The sequence below is a fragment of the Antrostomus carolinensis genome, unplaced genomic scaffold (genome assembly GCF_000700745.2).
Source record: "Antrostomus carolinensis isolate BGI_N321 unplaced genomic scaffold, ASM70074v2 scaffold11474, whole genome shotgun sequence".
Classification (NCBI taxonomy): Eukaryota; Metazoa; Chordata; class Aves; order Caprimulgiformes; family Caprimulgidae; genus Antrostomus; species Antrostomus carolinensis.
In genome coordinates this window covers 92,939-108,807 of record NW_010309443.1, presented here as the reverse complement: position 1 = coordinate 108,807, position 15,869 = coordinate 92,939, and the positions used below count along the sequence as shown (strand labels likewise).

General features: G+C 41.7%; 1 protein-coding gene across 1 annotated transcript in view; it reads right to left on the bottom strand.

The window, feature by feature from the left end:
- Positions 1–12,678: 12,678 nt before the first annotated feature.
- COLEC12 (collectin subfamily member 12) overlaps positions 12,679–15,869 on the bottom strand; it is an 84,656-nt gene continuing 81,465 nt past the window's right edge. Inside the window, exons 8-10 of the mRNA XM_010166115.1 lie at positions 14,930–15,075; positions 12,802–13,711; positions 12,679–12,730 (exon numbers count right to left, since the gene is read on the bottom strand). Coding sequence (XP_010164417.1) covers positions 13,692–13,711; positions 14,930–15,075 — 166 coding nt within the window. The 3' untranslated portion in view covers positions 12,679–12,730; positions 12,802–13,691. The remainder of the gene's footprint in view (positions 12,731–12,801; positions 13,712–14,929; positions 15,076–15,869) is intronic.

The following is a 15,869-nucleotide window of genomic DNA, read 5'->3' as shown; positions in this document are numbered from 1 at the left end:
CCTGGCTGTCTGTGGAGCCTAGGTGAGGAGCACAGCCTTCCTGAGCACCTTTTCTGATAAAACCAAGGGTGATTCAGGTTTTAGATGGGATGGGCAATGTCGTGGTGGTGTGCTGTCCTTCCAGGAAGCCTAGGGCAAGTAGGCTTCCCTCTTTGGCATTCAGTTAAGTACCATAAATTAGGTGGGATAGATCAACAATAGCAGTAACTTAATGATCTCTTCTATTTCTCTTGTGCCATGTTCCTAACTGGCAAGTGGAGCAGACCAGCAACTGGCAGGACGATTTTCATTCATTGGGCACACCACCCTTCCTTCAGGCTGCAGCCTAGGAATAATGGCTAAATTGACTTGCTCAAGAAAATTTAAGATCTGCTGCTTTTCCAGATGCCTGCTTGCTTTAGATGCTTCTTACAAAACTAAAGAAAAATCTCATCAGCCTACTCACCTTTTTTGGGACAGGGTGATGGTCTTGAGATGGAGAATTTCTCATTAAAACTGATAGCAAACTGCAGGTATTGAGAGACATATCTAGCACTGAAGTACCTGGAGTGTCACTGTGATTCCTCTCCTTGGTTAGGTGGTTCCTCAGACTCTTTCACAAGTCTGGATTCTTGTGTATTCACTATCATATTATTCACTGTTTCAATTTTCTCACAACACTTGGTATTGGCTTCTTATTTTTCTTCAGAATGAAACTTAAATTCTCTAACTATTCTAATATTTTGACAGTTACCAGCCACTGGATTTTTTGATTGTTGAGGAATTTCACAATCAGGTAATTAAAATGAGAGTGTTTGTATGGCAGCATCAGAAGCTCTGAGCCACTGAGCTATGGTTTCAGATTTTAAACCAGTCGTTTGAGCTTGTGCTCAGGGCTGCAATAGCAACAGATTCATAAAAGCAATTCAGGAACAAGGTTTCACTAGGTCACTGTGAATAATACAGTCTGCTAAGGTTTTTACTTTGCTCAGAAATAGGTTGAGGAAGCTGAAAAGTTAAAACTGCAACTAAGAGCCTGAAGCAAACCAGCAAACTTTTAAGTACTTTCTGAAGCACACAGGTAGCTCCAAAGACAATTTCCGAGACAAGTTCCTGTGCTTTGCTGGACCTGGGTAAGAAGCTGAAGGAGGGCATTTGCTAGCTCATGAAAGAGTTCCCTTGGCTCTTGGGGGAAGAACAAGTTTTGGGGGTACTAGAAGTAGTTTCACTTTCTTTACTTGCCCTTGGCTTTAATTACCAATTTAAATGACTTTGTGGCACAATTTCTTCTTGTTTTCAAGTTCTTTTTCCTCTCGCTTCAGAGTGGGTAGGAGAAGAAAACAGGGAACTTATTACATGGAGAAATACATGCAAAGAGATGCCAAACACACAAAGTCAGTCCACTGAAAAAAGTGAAAAATATGTTTCCCCCTAATTTCTTTAAAGTAGGATTCGTAATCTAAGGTGCCCCTGTATTTCACAGCAGCAGGGATGCTCAGATAACAATATGGTTTCCAACCTGAAGATAAAAATATCCAAATGACAAACAATAAAATCTGACTACAGCTTTCCATTAATCACATCTTTTATTGTTGTATATAACTTACCTACTTAAATTTCACATGCAAATTACTTCTCTGGGGTACCCAAGGGAACAGTTATAACTTATCAGAGTTTTCACTTGAAGGTTCCTAAGATTATTCAGCTGTCTATTAGACTCTAGACTCTAAATATAGCCACAGGGGGCCTTTCTTTAAAAGCCAGGGCTGGAAGAGTAATTTGTTTCAGCAGCAGCCTGTGGGGCCACCCTCTTGCTGCAGTTCTGGATTTAAAAATGTTTTAAAACTGCTGTGTCTCCTTCACATGTGTTACATTTAGCCCATATCCAGGGCTAAACTATAGCAGTTGCTCCATCACCCAGTGACCCCTCCCCAGCTGAGAAGGGGAATCAGGGAAAAAGAGAGCAGGCTCACAGTTTGAAGCAAAAACCAATTTAATGAAACAAAGTACACAAAGTTAATCCAGTCCAGGAATGGTGACCCTTAAGAGAGAAAACCACCCCATCTGTAGTAAACTTCCCCCTTTATAATGAACATGAAGTTTATGATATGGAATGCACCTGTTGGCCAGCTCAGGTCAGCTGCCCCTGCTTTTACCCCTCCTAGCCTGAGCACCTGGCTGACTTGAAACTGCTAACAGCCTGCATATTGTGTCTGGCCTATGGTTCTATCCCAGTGAAACCAGGACAACATGAGGAAAGTGTATATCAGGGAGAGAAGCATTGCAAGAAAGGCCATCTGAAGCAGAGTGAACAGTACACACAAATCTTATCTCAGCTATTTGAGCAGGGAGTGTTTGGCATAGGGGAACTCAAGAGGTGCCCCTGTTTTCACAAGTAGAGCCTGGTAGACCCTGTCTTAATTCTACAGTATACTCAGCAATAATGGAAATGCATGGTTTTCTCTATAGATAGCATAATGTTTTTGCTGCTTTTGCAAAAGAAGGGGTAGGGTCTATCTCAAAGGGTCCTTCTCCTAATTCCAGTCCCATAAGCTCTGTTTACCTGCTCAGGATAGGCTCCTCATTCATTGCCTTATTTAAGGAGAAGCCGTCATTGATTTAGTTAGCTGCTGTCTGGTTGGTAAATGAGGCAAAGGATAGTTTGATTTAGTTGATTACAAATATCTGCTGAACTAGTGGAATTTTCAGGGTGTTTATATTTCTAGTCCATCTTCCAGCCAACTTTCTCAAAGTATTTTGCAGGTGTTCCTGTGGGGAATACTCACTAAACCTTTCTTTGGTTGGCAAACTTCAGCAGCATCTGTAGTTAATAGTGAGAGAAACTGGGGTGAAGAGTCATTTAGACATTGATCAATGGGACCAGTGATCTGTTTAAAGCCAAGAACAAATTAAGTGATTTACCACATCAGACCTTCAAATTTTTGCCAAATGTCATCGAGAAAATTGATGGTAGTACCTGTATCTCCTACAGCTCTGCCAGACTCTGGCTTTAGTTACTACAGCAAACTACTGTTCAATTTAGTAAAAAAAACCTGATAAGATGGGAGGAAAAATAAACTGGTTTTGTGATAAGACTGCTGCACATGGAAATCTTGTATGACAGTGGTACAAGATGGGACTCAATCCGGTTGAGTCCCCTGGAGAAAGGGCCCTAGAGACTGAGTGTGTTTGCAGAGAATCTGTGAAGTAGAGATGGATGCCTTCTAGGTAAATCCTCTTTTGTCAGGTTATGGAATTTTTAAAGTAACAAGCAAATTTCACCTGATTTCCTGGAAGGTGAAAAACATTAAGATATGTCTACCTTCTGTTGCCTAAACCGCAATGGAATTGAGTAATTCCCTATTAGGCATGGTTCAGTCTATTTTAAAATCAATACTTTGTTTCATTAAAGCATATATTTTAATGCAAGGTTGTTCTACACTAGTTTGGAAGAAAGTAAAAGGTAAAGGACAATGAGCAGGGCAAAAGAAGCTAATATTCTTGGCAGGTTTTGTTTCCTGTGGCAGCCAGGTCTGTCTGCCCTACAAAGTGCAATGCAAACCTCAGAGTGACCATGCTGCCTTCAGCTAGCTCAACCTGAAGTACTTCTAACAATGCCCTTAAATATCACAGGGCCTTTAGCTTTTGAATGTGACTTGCCTGTTCAGGAAGAATACTCCTCACTTTTAAGCTCGTTCACAAGAAACGATGGCCTAGGAGTCGGTCTGTTGGGTGTGAGTCTGGCTGCCTTTCCTTCCACATACATCCTTCTAGTTACAAGGGTCACCTGGTCTTTCAATTTGCTAGTGAAATTAATATAATTCTAAATCCCCTCTTTTTTCTTCTTCCCCAAAGGAAGAAAGAAGCTTTCCCTGCTCACCCCATATCAGCTTTTAAGAGTCTGGAGCACATTTTACCCGTCATTTTTCCTGTACTGCTGCATGGTGACACTCAGAGTCACTCACAACCACAGTACAAGCACTACTAAAACCAGCTACTTCTCCATTAGATTTAAGAGCTGAAGTTAAGTGTTAAGTGTCTTCCCTCTCTGGTTGGCATGTAAATGACATAATTTGGCCTGCTATATTAATTGCATGATTAGAAGCCAACTTGAAAATCCTTAAGCTGGTGTTTTAATTAATATTTTTTTCAAGTGCACACTCTTCATGCTCTAGAATTTAATCTATTTATGCCATTATACTCTCATTATTATATGAACCAAACTAAATTAGGCCAAGGTTGTCTACAGTGCTGCATGGCATTAGCAGTGTGTTTGCCAGGCACTCTCTGATGTCACCTAACCACAGGCAGCGGATGCTGTGGGGTAGCTGAGATGTTCACACAAAGCTGGCACATATGACACAGCCTGAGACCATAACCTTGGTGGGGGGAGAAGCTGGCCCTGAGCACTAAGCACCTATGAGTAAGTGCCTGAATAAATCTGTTGCTCTCTGTGTTTGTTTTCTCAGGCAGCGATCTCTTTTGAAGAGGAGCAATGGGTCTGATTCTGCACTCCCACTGTTATTGCACTGTTGTGACCTCTTGGATGTGTCATCTCATGTGGAGAAGCAGCACATGGTGTATGCTCCTTCCCAGTGCCTGTACAGCCCTGATCACACTGATAGTAAATAACAACAAATAACGTATTTTCCTTAAGTTCTACTTGTCACGTATTTTGGCTAATGATCAAAGAATTAACCTGTTCTAGGTTGGTTTTTTTTTTTTTTTCTTTTTTTTTTTCTTCCCAGTAGAAGTTCAAATCCTTCACCTGGTGTCTTCGTCTTCCATCTTCATCTAACATGTTCAAAAATTAGGGCTGAACTTTGCAAGCTGCTGTATTTGCATTGGGATATAGCTGACCCAGAGCTCTCTGGGGTCTCTGGGCATGGAAACACCTCTGGCTGCAGCGTCAGCCCTGGTGGGAGAGCTCCCCTGCAACAGCTGTGGTGCAAGAGCCATGCACTTCTCAGACAGCGGTTAAACCGTCAAAACAAAGGCTTGCTTGGGCTCTGGGAAGTTTGTTCTTGTCTCTTCACGTGGAAGGACTGTCATCCCTCATCCCTTACTCATGGCGTGAGGAACACGAGGCCCGGAGCCTGGCCAGAGTGCTGTGGGCGTCAGCTCCTGATGGGTTTGCGCAGCCTGTTACATGGTGTACGCTTTTGCACTCTCTCTCTCTCTCTGTGCTTGGAAAGAGAGCAGTATTCCTGGCTTTTCTGCCTGGTTTCACAGCCATATATTCATACAGGGTTTTTATCCTCGCTAGTGTGATTACAAAGGAAATAGTGCAGTAGCCCCTCAAATTGAGGGAAAAGAGCAAATCAAAACAGACATCAGTCTCCTTAGCCAGAGTGCCAACTACCACAGAGTTGGGGAAAATGCTGTGCACGTGATTTTGTTGCATGTGAAAATTAAGGGAAGGGAAATGAAAAATATACCACCATGTCATTTAAAAATGTGTACCTACAGAGTTGAAGCAACCACGAATGATGCTGTGCAGATGGTTTTTCTCTTGCCAGGGAGAAGTGTACTGGGGCCAGAGTCTTTTAATCTGTCATATATATAACCTAAGATTTACAGTTGGAATCAGACTTGAAAATGTAAATGGATTTTCAATTGCAGAGTCTGCGCCATCATAATGGCTTTCATTCAGAGCTTTGTCTGGATGGAACAACAGCTGTTGTGCCTGTGTTTTTTCTTGGTTTATTTTATTTTTAGACTTTTCTCATATGTAAAATGCCAGGAGATGAACACAGACTGGGAGACCTCGTGGTGATGTCTGCTAAATAAATAAAGTTCTTCCAGTGATACTTGAGTGAAACTTGTGTTTAAAATGTTTTCTTCCTTATCTAACATTGCAAAACACACAGAAGGAGGGAGTTGATTTCAGCTAGTGAAGAGCCCTGACCCAAACTTTTGACCACCTTCACACTCCTAAAATGGCTAACATGGCTAGCATGGCTAATCTGGATAAAATGGGATGCAGAGATCTGATCTGACTTTGAAATTAGCTTTTTGCTTGAAATCACTAGCTGTTGAGAGTTCCCTGCTGGCTCCAGGTTTTTCTCCTTAAAGTTAAAAACTGGGGAAAGCTGGTGGTAACTCATTTAAAAATGCCACCTTTAAAATCACTACCCAAGAAAAGCACTTGGGAATTTGAAGTTGAACTCCCTCTGTTTAAATTCAACATTTGTCTATCTGTTTTTTAAAACCAAAGTGCCTCCTTCTTCTTTCAATAATTCCTCTTTTTCAACATCTGTACATTTCTGCTGTTCTTTATTATGACTATTAAAGATGCATGTTTGACTGTTCATAAAGTGCACCTGTTCAAATGCAGATACCAGTGAGAATTTAATACAGAAATAGGAGTTATGAGTCCAAATACCATTGTAGACCTATTTCCCACTGCAGACATTGTTTTGTTGCTTGGAGACCTTCTGTATGTTCTTGCTTTAATTTTTCTTCCAAAGTTGAGCTCTGTACTTCTAATACAGCTGGAAAACTAGAAAATATTCTGTTTCAAAACTTGTGTAGGAGGAAAAGGGCTTGTAGGAAAAAAACAACCAACCACCAAAACAAAAGCCCCAACCCAGCTCCCTGGAGATCTGGAGCCACTAGGAATTTTTGTTTGTGCTGGGAAAGCAGTACATGACTTCAGGCACCAACTGAATGACATGTTTCTCTCGCAAGGCAAGGATGTATTCTTTTCACAACTGAGAATGGGAATTAGGAGAACCACCATAGTCCCCTGTTATATTGTTTCTGAGAAGAGAGCTCCTCTGTGGTTGATCTTACTAGAAACCATGATGAAAACATCAGGGTTCATTTTCCTCCTCAGTCACTCTCCTTCTGTTTCTCTTCTCCTTCCCATCTCTCCCTTTCTCTTGTTCTGTTTTTCTCTTTTTCTCTGTTCCCTTTCTGTTGTCAACTCTTTTCTCACGTTTTTTTCCTCTCTTATCTCCCACAGTTTCTTTGAAACACTGCAGGCATGCAGGGTTGCCCCTGCCCATCGGAAGATGGACCAGTGACAAGGTTGTACCTGCAGATAAATTTGCTTCCACAAGTTGATAGCAGTAAGCTGGCCACTGTTCAAATATCAGTTCAGGCTGTTCTCACAGGCATTAATCCAGGAACATTATTTGCCTGGGATACTGCAATGCCAAGGGATGTTTTGTTTGATTTCCACTTCCAGGCTTTTATTTTGACATTAAAAAAAAGTGGACAAAAATACATTGTTACCATTCAGAAAAATAGTTCATCATCTGTTTTATATGAGTGCAGATAATAGAGCTGGAACTAAGGAACTGTCATATTTGCAATATGCAAATATGACTTCTGAATGAGAGGGATTCCCGAACGAACTTCTTCCAAACTCACATTTCAGACTTGCAGCTTCCACCAGCAGGACCTCTGGCAAGACTGGCAAGAGCATGACTGTGAATGTGGGGAGTTTGGAAGCAATTCCCAGAGCCTGGAACCAAACTGATGCCTGAGCTGCAGATTTGTGCCTTGGCAGGACAGATAGATCAGAAAAAGTAAAAGTCACATGTTAATCTCTGAAGTGGAGATTTTAATCTCTTGAAGATCAAGGGCCTAAATCTGACCTGCACTTAGATTCTGCTCTGGTGTAAGACCAGAACAAGTGTGCTTAAGCTCAGGCGTACAGACTAATTTCTCAAATGCCTTATAAAACGCAGCACTACCTTATAAAAATCCAAGCACTTCTACTCTAATTCAGCAGTACTCCAGCAGAACTAACAAGAAAAGAGTATGGAAATTTCTACCATTCAGCCAGAAGCCTGGTGTGTCCTCAGATAATCCCTTGTGGAGCTGGACAGTGGAATCAGAGCCAGGCTCTGTTGTCAGGGCACCCTGGCTGGTCAGAGGGATGTGTTTGTTCCCAACCACCCCTTACAGTGTCTCAAGATGAATGGCTCCACATTGACCACTGCAATTTATGATGGTCCCAGGAGAGATGCCATTTAAGCAAAAGGATGACACTGGAATAAGAACAAATGTGTCTAAACTGGACATAATTGCATTCATGCTGGTTATTAAAAGAAAACTCCTAATGAAGTTTTTGAAGAGCAGCCAAAATTATTAAAGGCGCAAAGAAACCCCTAATTATTTTTAAAGTAGAACTTGGTATGTTTTTTGGAAGATTTATTGAAGCTGGGCTGCAGAGGAGTCAATAGTCTCAGCAGTCCTTTAACCTTCTTCCCTCTGATCAAGGGTTCTCTTGGTAATTTAATGACATTTGTTAACTCTTATCCACATGAGACAGATCTCTACTGGGCTGATGTTCCTCTGCTGTGATTACACTGAGCTGGGCTCTCCAAAACAGCAGCAGAAACAGCCATCTCCCATATGCATAGTGATGTGGGAGAGACACCATTCTGTTTAATTTAGCGCTGAAAAGTCCACTACCTGCACTGAGGTGTATGAAAACTAATTTGGTCTATGCCAGTGTTGGTTTCATTGGAAAAATTCACCTCTAAAAATCACCTCCCCAACATACAAAAACAAAGTCTCCAAAACTGAGACTTTAAAATGAATCACATTCTTGAAAATCTCCTTTTTCCTCCAGTCACAAAATGGGGCTGGCAATACTTACATAGAAAATCCTCATGGCATGCAAGATCTTCTCTAAAAAGAACATTATTTGCCTAGTGATTTGCTTTTATTGTTCTCGTATTGAAAAAATATCTCTACACAAATTTTGGAGCGTTACACTGAGTTTATTTTGAAAAAGAAATCAAAGAATGTTTTTTTCATCTCTGAGCCAGATGGAAAAAAACCCCAAATGTATTCCACCCTAAGAAAGAAAACACATGACAACTTTCAAAAATTTTTTTAGCTGCCTTTTTTTTTTCTTTTTTCTTTTCACTAAACAGTATGGAAAAAGTGAGGTGGAGATAGTGAATGAACAAATAGGCTCTGTTTTTATGAAGGCTTGGTTTTTGGGGAACAAGGGTTTTGTCTGTAAGGCCCTGTGCTTCCCTATCTATAGATACCCAAACTACCTCTGAGTGAGTGTGAGTAAGCACCCAGAACCCTACAGCTGCCTCCTCCCTCCTGGGCCCTGGCAGGAGCAGGGTGTCTCAGGGCAGGGGAGTGCCAGGCATGGGCAGCTGTCCTGCTCCTGGTCCCTCACCAGTGTGAGCCCTGATGCCCGCAAGCAGCAGCACAGAGCCTGCGCTGGGGGCAACTGGGTGTTCATGGAGGAGCAAACATCTCCAGGGTGCACAGAGACACCCGCAGAAGTGAGGGGGAAAAAAGCAAAGCAAGTCTGGAGGCTGGGACTGGAGACATTTTGTTCCTTTTGGATGCTACATCTGTGTGAGCTGCTGTGCTTTTAACCAAGGAAACCGCACTGGGGAAAAGTGGTTTTGTTTTCTCACACGTGAATCGCCTCGGCTGCCTTTCCCCTACTCGCTGCGTAGCAGTTTCCTCCAACAGCTAGCGGCCACCCTCTGACCAGCTCTTCGCCTTGACAGTGATCAGAGACCAGTTCCTGCTACTTGCTAAAAACAGAGGAGCTACTTGCCAGGAACAGAAAATTAAAAGAGGAGGTCGGTCATCTGAGAGAGAAAGAAACGGCAAGATCAGATTAGCCATTATAAACAGCCGATTTAAGCTAGATGCAATAATGGCTAATCTAGGGACTGATCCTGTTCTACTTGAGTCAGGACATCCTTCACTCAGGGGCCCATCTGAGGTGCTTTGTGTGCTAGGACAGTGAACTGCAAGAGGGATTTATGCTTCTTAAGTCCTTTTTAAAGGTCTTGTTCAGCTCAGACTTTTAAAACCAAGGGGCTGCAAGAACAATGCACTAAAACTGCAATTAAGGGATAAAATAGCCACAGTCACGCTTAGAACTAAGACAGTGTAAGTGACAAGGAATGCTTTAATGAAAATTCATCAGTTTGATTTTTAATACCTACGAATGCTTCTGGCTCCACGTCTCTCTTGGTTACACAGCATGCACAGAGTAAACAACATTCACTTCCATGTCTCCGCTTAGTGCTTCCTTTATTGGGACATTTGCAGGTATTATTTATAGACATCAAAAGGGATGAGAGTTTGAGATTTATAAGCTCAAATCAGCTGAAGGTGTTTCCAAATAAATTAATGAAACGAGTCAGAAATGGCATTAAGAAATCCAGCACTGGATGTAAATCACAATTACACTGCACCCTGTCTTCCTTCCCCTCCCCTTCATGCAACAGTCATAGTGTTTGCCAGGGTATATGAACTTGCATTTAGTTTGATGTAAAACAAGAAAAAGGACATGGAAATGTGTACTCAGTATGCCAAGTTACAGTATTTGTGCATAAGAAGGAAAGCCAAAACTCGAGCTGGGACAAAATTTCCTATCTCTTAAAACTTTCCATAGAACTTGCATTATCGCTCAAACCATACAGAAAGCAGATTTAACGGGGACGTTTTCCAGACCCTGTGTGGCAGCTCTGACTTTCATGACAATTTCTTGGCCCTTTCTGGTGTCCTGCTTGCATCCCTGCCAATCTCTCCTTTCTGTGACAGGTTCCTGAGCTGTCTTTACACTCTCACAGTGCTCCTAGCGATTTCAATCTTTGTTGCCTTTTGACACCTCCATTTCCCTCCAGCAGGAATACTGGGTCAGAAGGATGGTCTGTCTCAGCCCGCCTGGCTGCTCAGGCCAGATTTTAAGGATGACTGAACACACCAGGCATGCAACTGCAGCATCCCTCTCCAGCCAGCTTTGCCTAACAGCTACACTCTTTGCTTCAAATGTGTGAACAGAAAGCTTGAGCCCAGGCACGTTTCGTTCCTCAGTTAAAGGCTGACAATCAGAACATTATTATAGATAATTACAACCCAGCATTGAAATTCACTTTGAAACAAGTATTTAATTAATAAACATGTTGCAACCTTAAACTGTCCTATCTGCCTGTAGTTTAGAATCATAGAATGAATCATAGAATGGTTTGGGTTAGAAGGGACCTTTAAAGGTCATCTAATCCAACCCCCTGCAGTGAGCAGGGACATCTTCCCCTAGATCAGGTTGCTCAGAGCCCAGTCCAGTCTGACCTTGGCATAGCTGCTGTGCTAGTTTTCAATGAGCTAAGCAGCTATTGCTGATAAACAGCCATTTCTGTAATCGTATGCAGGCATGAGTGCAGCTATAACTATTGATAACCACTGCTTAGAAAACCTCTTTAGAGGGAGTGGAGGACACTAGATGACTCTTGGATCACCTCATCTCAATATGTGCCATCACTGCTATTGCTGAAGGAAGAGAAGGATGAAACCAGGGCGAGGAAACAGTACAGCTGGGGCTTACACAGAGGTTTCACATTAACTTCTTTTGTGGACAGAAGTCTATCACATCAGTAAAAAGCAAGAACTTAATTTAACGTGGCAGATGCTCAGAATGGGCTTATTTCACCTAAATAAGCAACATTCAAAACAAAAGTAGCAGTGCTTCTAACTCAGTGCGGTTCTGCAAAGCTCCACTCACTAGGGTTTGTCAGAGCCTCCGGGAGTGCAGAGTAATAGTTTTGTACCTTGTTATCCAAAACCAGCACACTAACATTATCTCCATAGACACTGTGTAAATATATATGTAAACACTACAGCATGTATCTACACACGACTCCTAGGTACAGCATGACAGGGTGTATGGCAGAATCATGTTGCATTCAAGACCTGACGAAAAAGCCAAAATAAAAGTGTCAGGAAATTCAGACTGTCTGAAGAAAAGCCCTGCCTCCAAGATGGCAACACATGGTTTCTGCAGCTGTAATACACAGACCTTTCACTTTTAATTAAACAAATGCAATTGTCATGTTGTTCCGGTCTCATATCTAATACATACCACAGGATAGATTCCCAAACATAACATTTTGTGTATTTTCTTTAAGAAAATTACAGTTAAAATTAAAAAGCCATCTCCTTCAAATGAACACTGGAGGGAGTGTGGGATGTAGGAAAGCAGCAGTCTTTAATTTGTTGGTTTTAGGAGCAATATTTGAAAATGTGAAGTACAAAATCTCGTCTCTTTCCAACAGAGCTGGAGTATTTCAACAAACTTATCTGTATTCAGCCAAGGTAAACTGCAGGTCAGGAGGCAATGGAAAAACAACTCTCCTTCCCAAGAAGCCAAAACAACTTCCTTCCTGGTATAGCGTGTAGCTGTGCAAAGAGTATAAAAACTGGGAATAGAAACCAGGGTTTCTGCTAATGAACTTTAACTGGTTGCTAATTTTTAAAATTCCTGATAAGCAGCATTGCTGCCGAGACAACTGCTCATGAGACCGTGGAGGAAACTGGCTGGGTGATGATATAATCTCATTAGCCACAGTGCTTTCTTTTGCAGCATTATTTTATTTTCTACTTTGTTTGGGAGAGAAATACTGGTCCAAGAAAACAGAGAGATCGATTTACAAAGCACTTTGGAGAAGTGCAAGTTGATTAGACTTTTCTATGTATGGCATGTTTTTCTTACCAAATTTTGAAATCTCTTAAAAAGAAACATATTTCAGTGTGTGCAGCTCCTTTGTTTCTGTTTTCATAAAATCCTTCATCTGACCTTGACCTGCAATGTAGGTAGCACCTACTGAGTTAGAATTCCTCATGAGAAGGAAGAAGGAATGAAAACATTTCAAAATTATTCTAAAAACTTGGAGATTTACTTCTGTGGCATTTGCTCATGGGTAGAAGGAAGGCAGGAAGGCAGGCAGGCAGAAAAGGCAGGAAAGCAGGCAGGCTGGAAAGAAGGAGGGTAGGCAGGCAGGAAGGCAGGAAGGCAGAAAAAATGGCAGGCAGGCAGGCAGGTACAAGGAAGGAAAATCTTTTATTAACATGGTCTTTGCATAGTACCTTGATGGAACACCGGCTGTGATCAGAGCTATAATGAATATCTAGTCCTTAGTCAACTTAATTGTTACACACGCAGACTAGACTGCATATAATAAGGAAAACACTATCTAAAATCTGCTTTAAAAGTTATTTAACCAGAACAAATCATCTGGGAAAGTACAAATATTTCTAACTGGAAAAATATTTCTCTATAGCTGAGCTAGGCCTGACAGCAAACCTTAATGAATAATTAGTACTTTTATTGTTTTCTTTGGCCCCTGTGCACTATATTTGTAAAAAAAAAAAAAAATCAGTAAAAAAGAGAACAATTGTAAAAAGCAAATATTTTGTACAAAAATACAAAGTTTTAAAAGCTCTTAAAAGTATATTCCATATTATTGATGAGTTGGACTATATATATATATTTATATAAAATCTATATATTCGTGTATCTGTATAATTTTCCTACATTTGGGATTTTAGCAAATGAAACATACTGTTTACACAGTTGCTTTATATGTTTTTCTATATGAGTGACCAATAGTCTTACTCAGATTGACAGAATGTCTTTTCTCAGAAGACACAAGTTGCCTATGTGTGTAGTTACTGGTTGGGAAGAAAATCTGTAACAGTATTAGTCCAACGGTATTTTCTGATGTTGTGGTTTCAAAGGCCTCGAATAATTGCAGAATGCTGGAGAAGAGTTGCTGCTGAATTCCTTTATGCATTTAAACCAGTTTTCAGTGCTTGCTTTTGTTGTGTTTTGGGTTTGTTTTTTTTTTTTTTCTGTTTTGTTGCTCTCCCCCAGGATTTTCTTCTTCTTTAAGTAAATTTCCATAATATGTACGTATCTGTAAAGTCACAGCCTATTACGCTCCAAATATTTGCCCTACAGTATGAGAGAAAACAGAAAAATGAAGAGAAAAAAAAAAAAAAGTAAAAAGATTAAATGCATTTCCAAAAAGAAAAAAAAAAATTAAGTGGACTCATTCAGATCCTGTAAATCCCAGAGAATAAATATTTGTAAACCATTGTTTTCCTATGTAGGAAAAGTAGGGCAAATTACATTGGTACTTACACATGGTCCTTCACTCTGGACGCCCAAACAGAGTTATAGACACACAATGCTTATTCAGTACTTTTGTTTTGTTTTAGGAGGGCATTTTTTGTGGATGGAGTCTAATTTTGGCTTTAGCTGACATTTCCATCTGCCTTCACTGAAATTCGGCCTACATGTTTGCAACTGGAGCAGCCAAGCACCCTTGGCAAAGCAATGTTTAAGTAGGTTGTACGGAGGAGAGAATGTTTTGGGCAGAGCCCCACCACAAACACAAACACCACCTAGCTCTTTGATGATGGGGCTGGGCTCTGAGCAGCCATGTGAACCACCTGCCCTCTGCCATTGTAGAAATGCCTGTAGAACCAGAAGGAGATGCCCCGTGGTAACCACCTGGGTGACTGCTGGGGCACATTGTCAGTTTATGAGTCTTTCACTCCAACTGCAACAGATGAGTTGCTTATGGCCTGCGGACCTGGCCTCTCAGCCCTACAGGACATGTCCTGGCAGCAGTGGGAATTTTAAGATCTCCTTAGCAGTCATCAAGTGCCTCCTGTTGCATAAACTCTAAGAACAGAGTCTTTTTGTTTTTTGAAGGCTGGTCCCTGAGCCATCCTAAAAGCCAACTTCCCCCCTGCGTAACCGTCGAGTCTATAAAAACAGCTTCCAGTGTGGCCAGGGTCTGGCTCGTGTGCCAAATCATGCTTGAAATTTTAAGCATCTGTAAAGTCTACAGGCGATGGTCCACATGCAGAGCATGCTATGCCTACAACCAGCTTGAAGGCTGCTCTTTTCTTGTGAAAGAGCACAAGAGCGCAGGGTTTATTGCAGTAAATCCAGCAGCTGCATCATGCAGAGTATTAGAAAAGCCCATGTTGGGCTGGATCTGAGTAGAAGTGCTCCAAGTGTGATTCCCCCTCTTCCTCAACAAGGCACTGCCAAAGCATCTAGCCTTACACCTGGGTCTCCTCCCCTCTAGCTGTGGAAAATTTACTTGAATTTGGCCTGCTAGGGGTAGGGTGAAATAATCAAACCAAGCACCTTGCTCACCTTTGTCCATGTCTTTTTCACAAATGAAATTGTTAACATCTTCACAGTAGAAGTCATTCCAGAGCCCAGCATAGATTAATCCAGCACAATCTTCCCCTGGCCCATGCCCGTGGCTCCAGTTATCAGGTTGCCCAGTTTTCCAGTTCCTTTCAACCAAAAAGCAAGAGATATGATTGCACAACGCAGCACACGTGACAGTTTTTCACCACAAGAAACTAACGAAAACATCATGAGATCTGTTCTGAACGGGAAATACACGTTGAAACAAACAATACATGACTCTTGCTGAAAATGGAAAACAGATGTATTACAGAGAAGGGAATCTATTCGGCTCCAGGCTGCCAAAACTCAGAGACCTAAAATTAGACTGATGAACTTTATTTTAGTTTCTGAATGTACATGCACATACAGTAGGAGTGCTCCATACTCCACGTGCATTGCTTCAAGCCTGCAAAGCCTGTGCACTGTGTTCCAGCCGGGAGATGGGACCGAGAAGAGCTGGCAGGCTCACGAGTGCTGCCCAGGATGGCAGCACCCTGCCATCACTTGCTGTAAAGGCACTCAGCCCTCTGACTGCACAGAGGTGGGCCTCTCAGGAGGCATGGTGATGATTTATCTGTTTTATGGACCCATGTTTGGATGGGAAGTGAATTTTTTGACTTACAAGGAATGAATAAAGTATACACACATGTATCTTTCAAGATCATTAGCTTTGATGGTGAAACTTAACGCAGCATGTAAAAAGCTTGCAGCAAGCGTTTCCTCATCCTGTTTTTGTTTAACAAGTGAGAAACACTTCCAACCTCAGGACTTAAAAGCTCCACTTTCCTGAAGAAACAGGTTGTTGAAGGGAGCTTGTGATTGCTGGCTGATACTGTCCGTGCTCAGCTGAAAAACATGCCTGCCTGACACAGAGCATCTGACCAGGCACCTGGGAGGA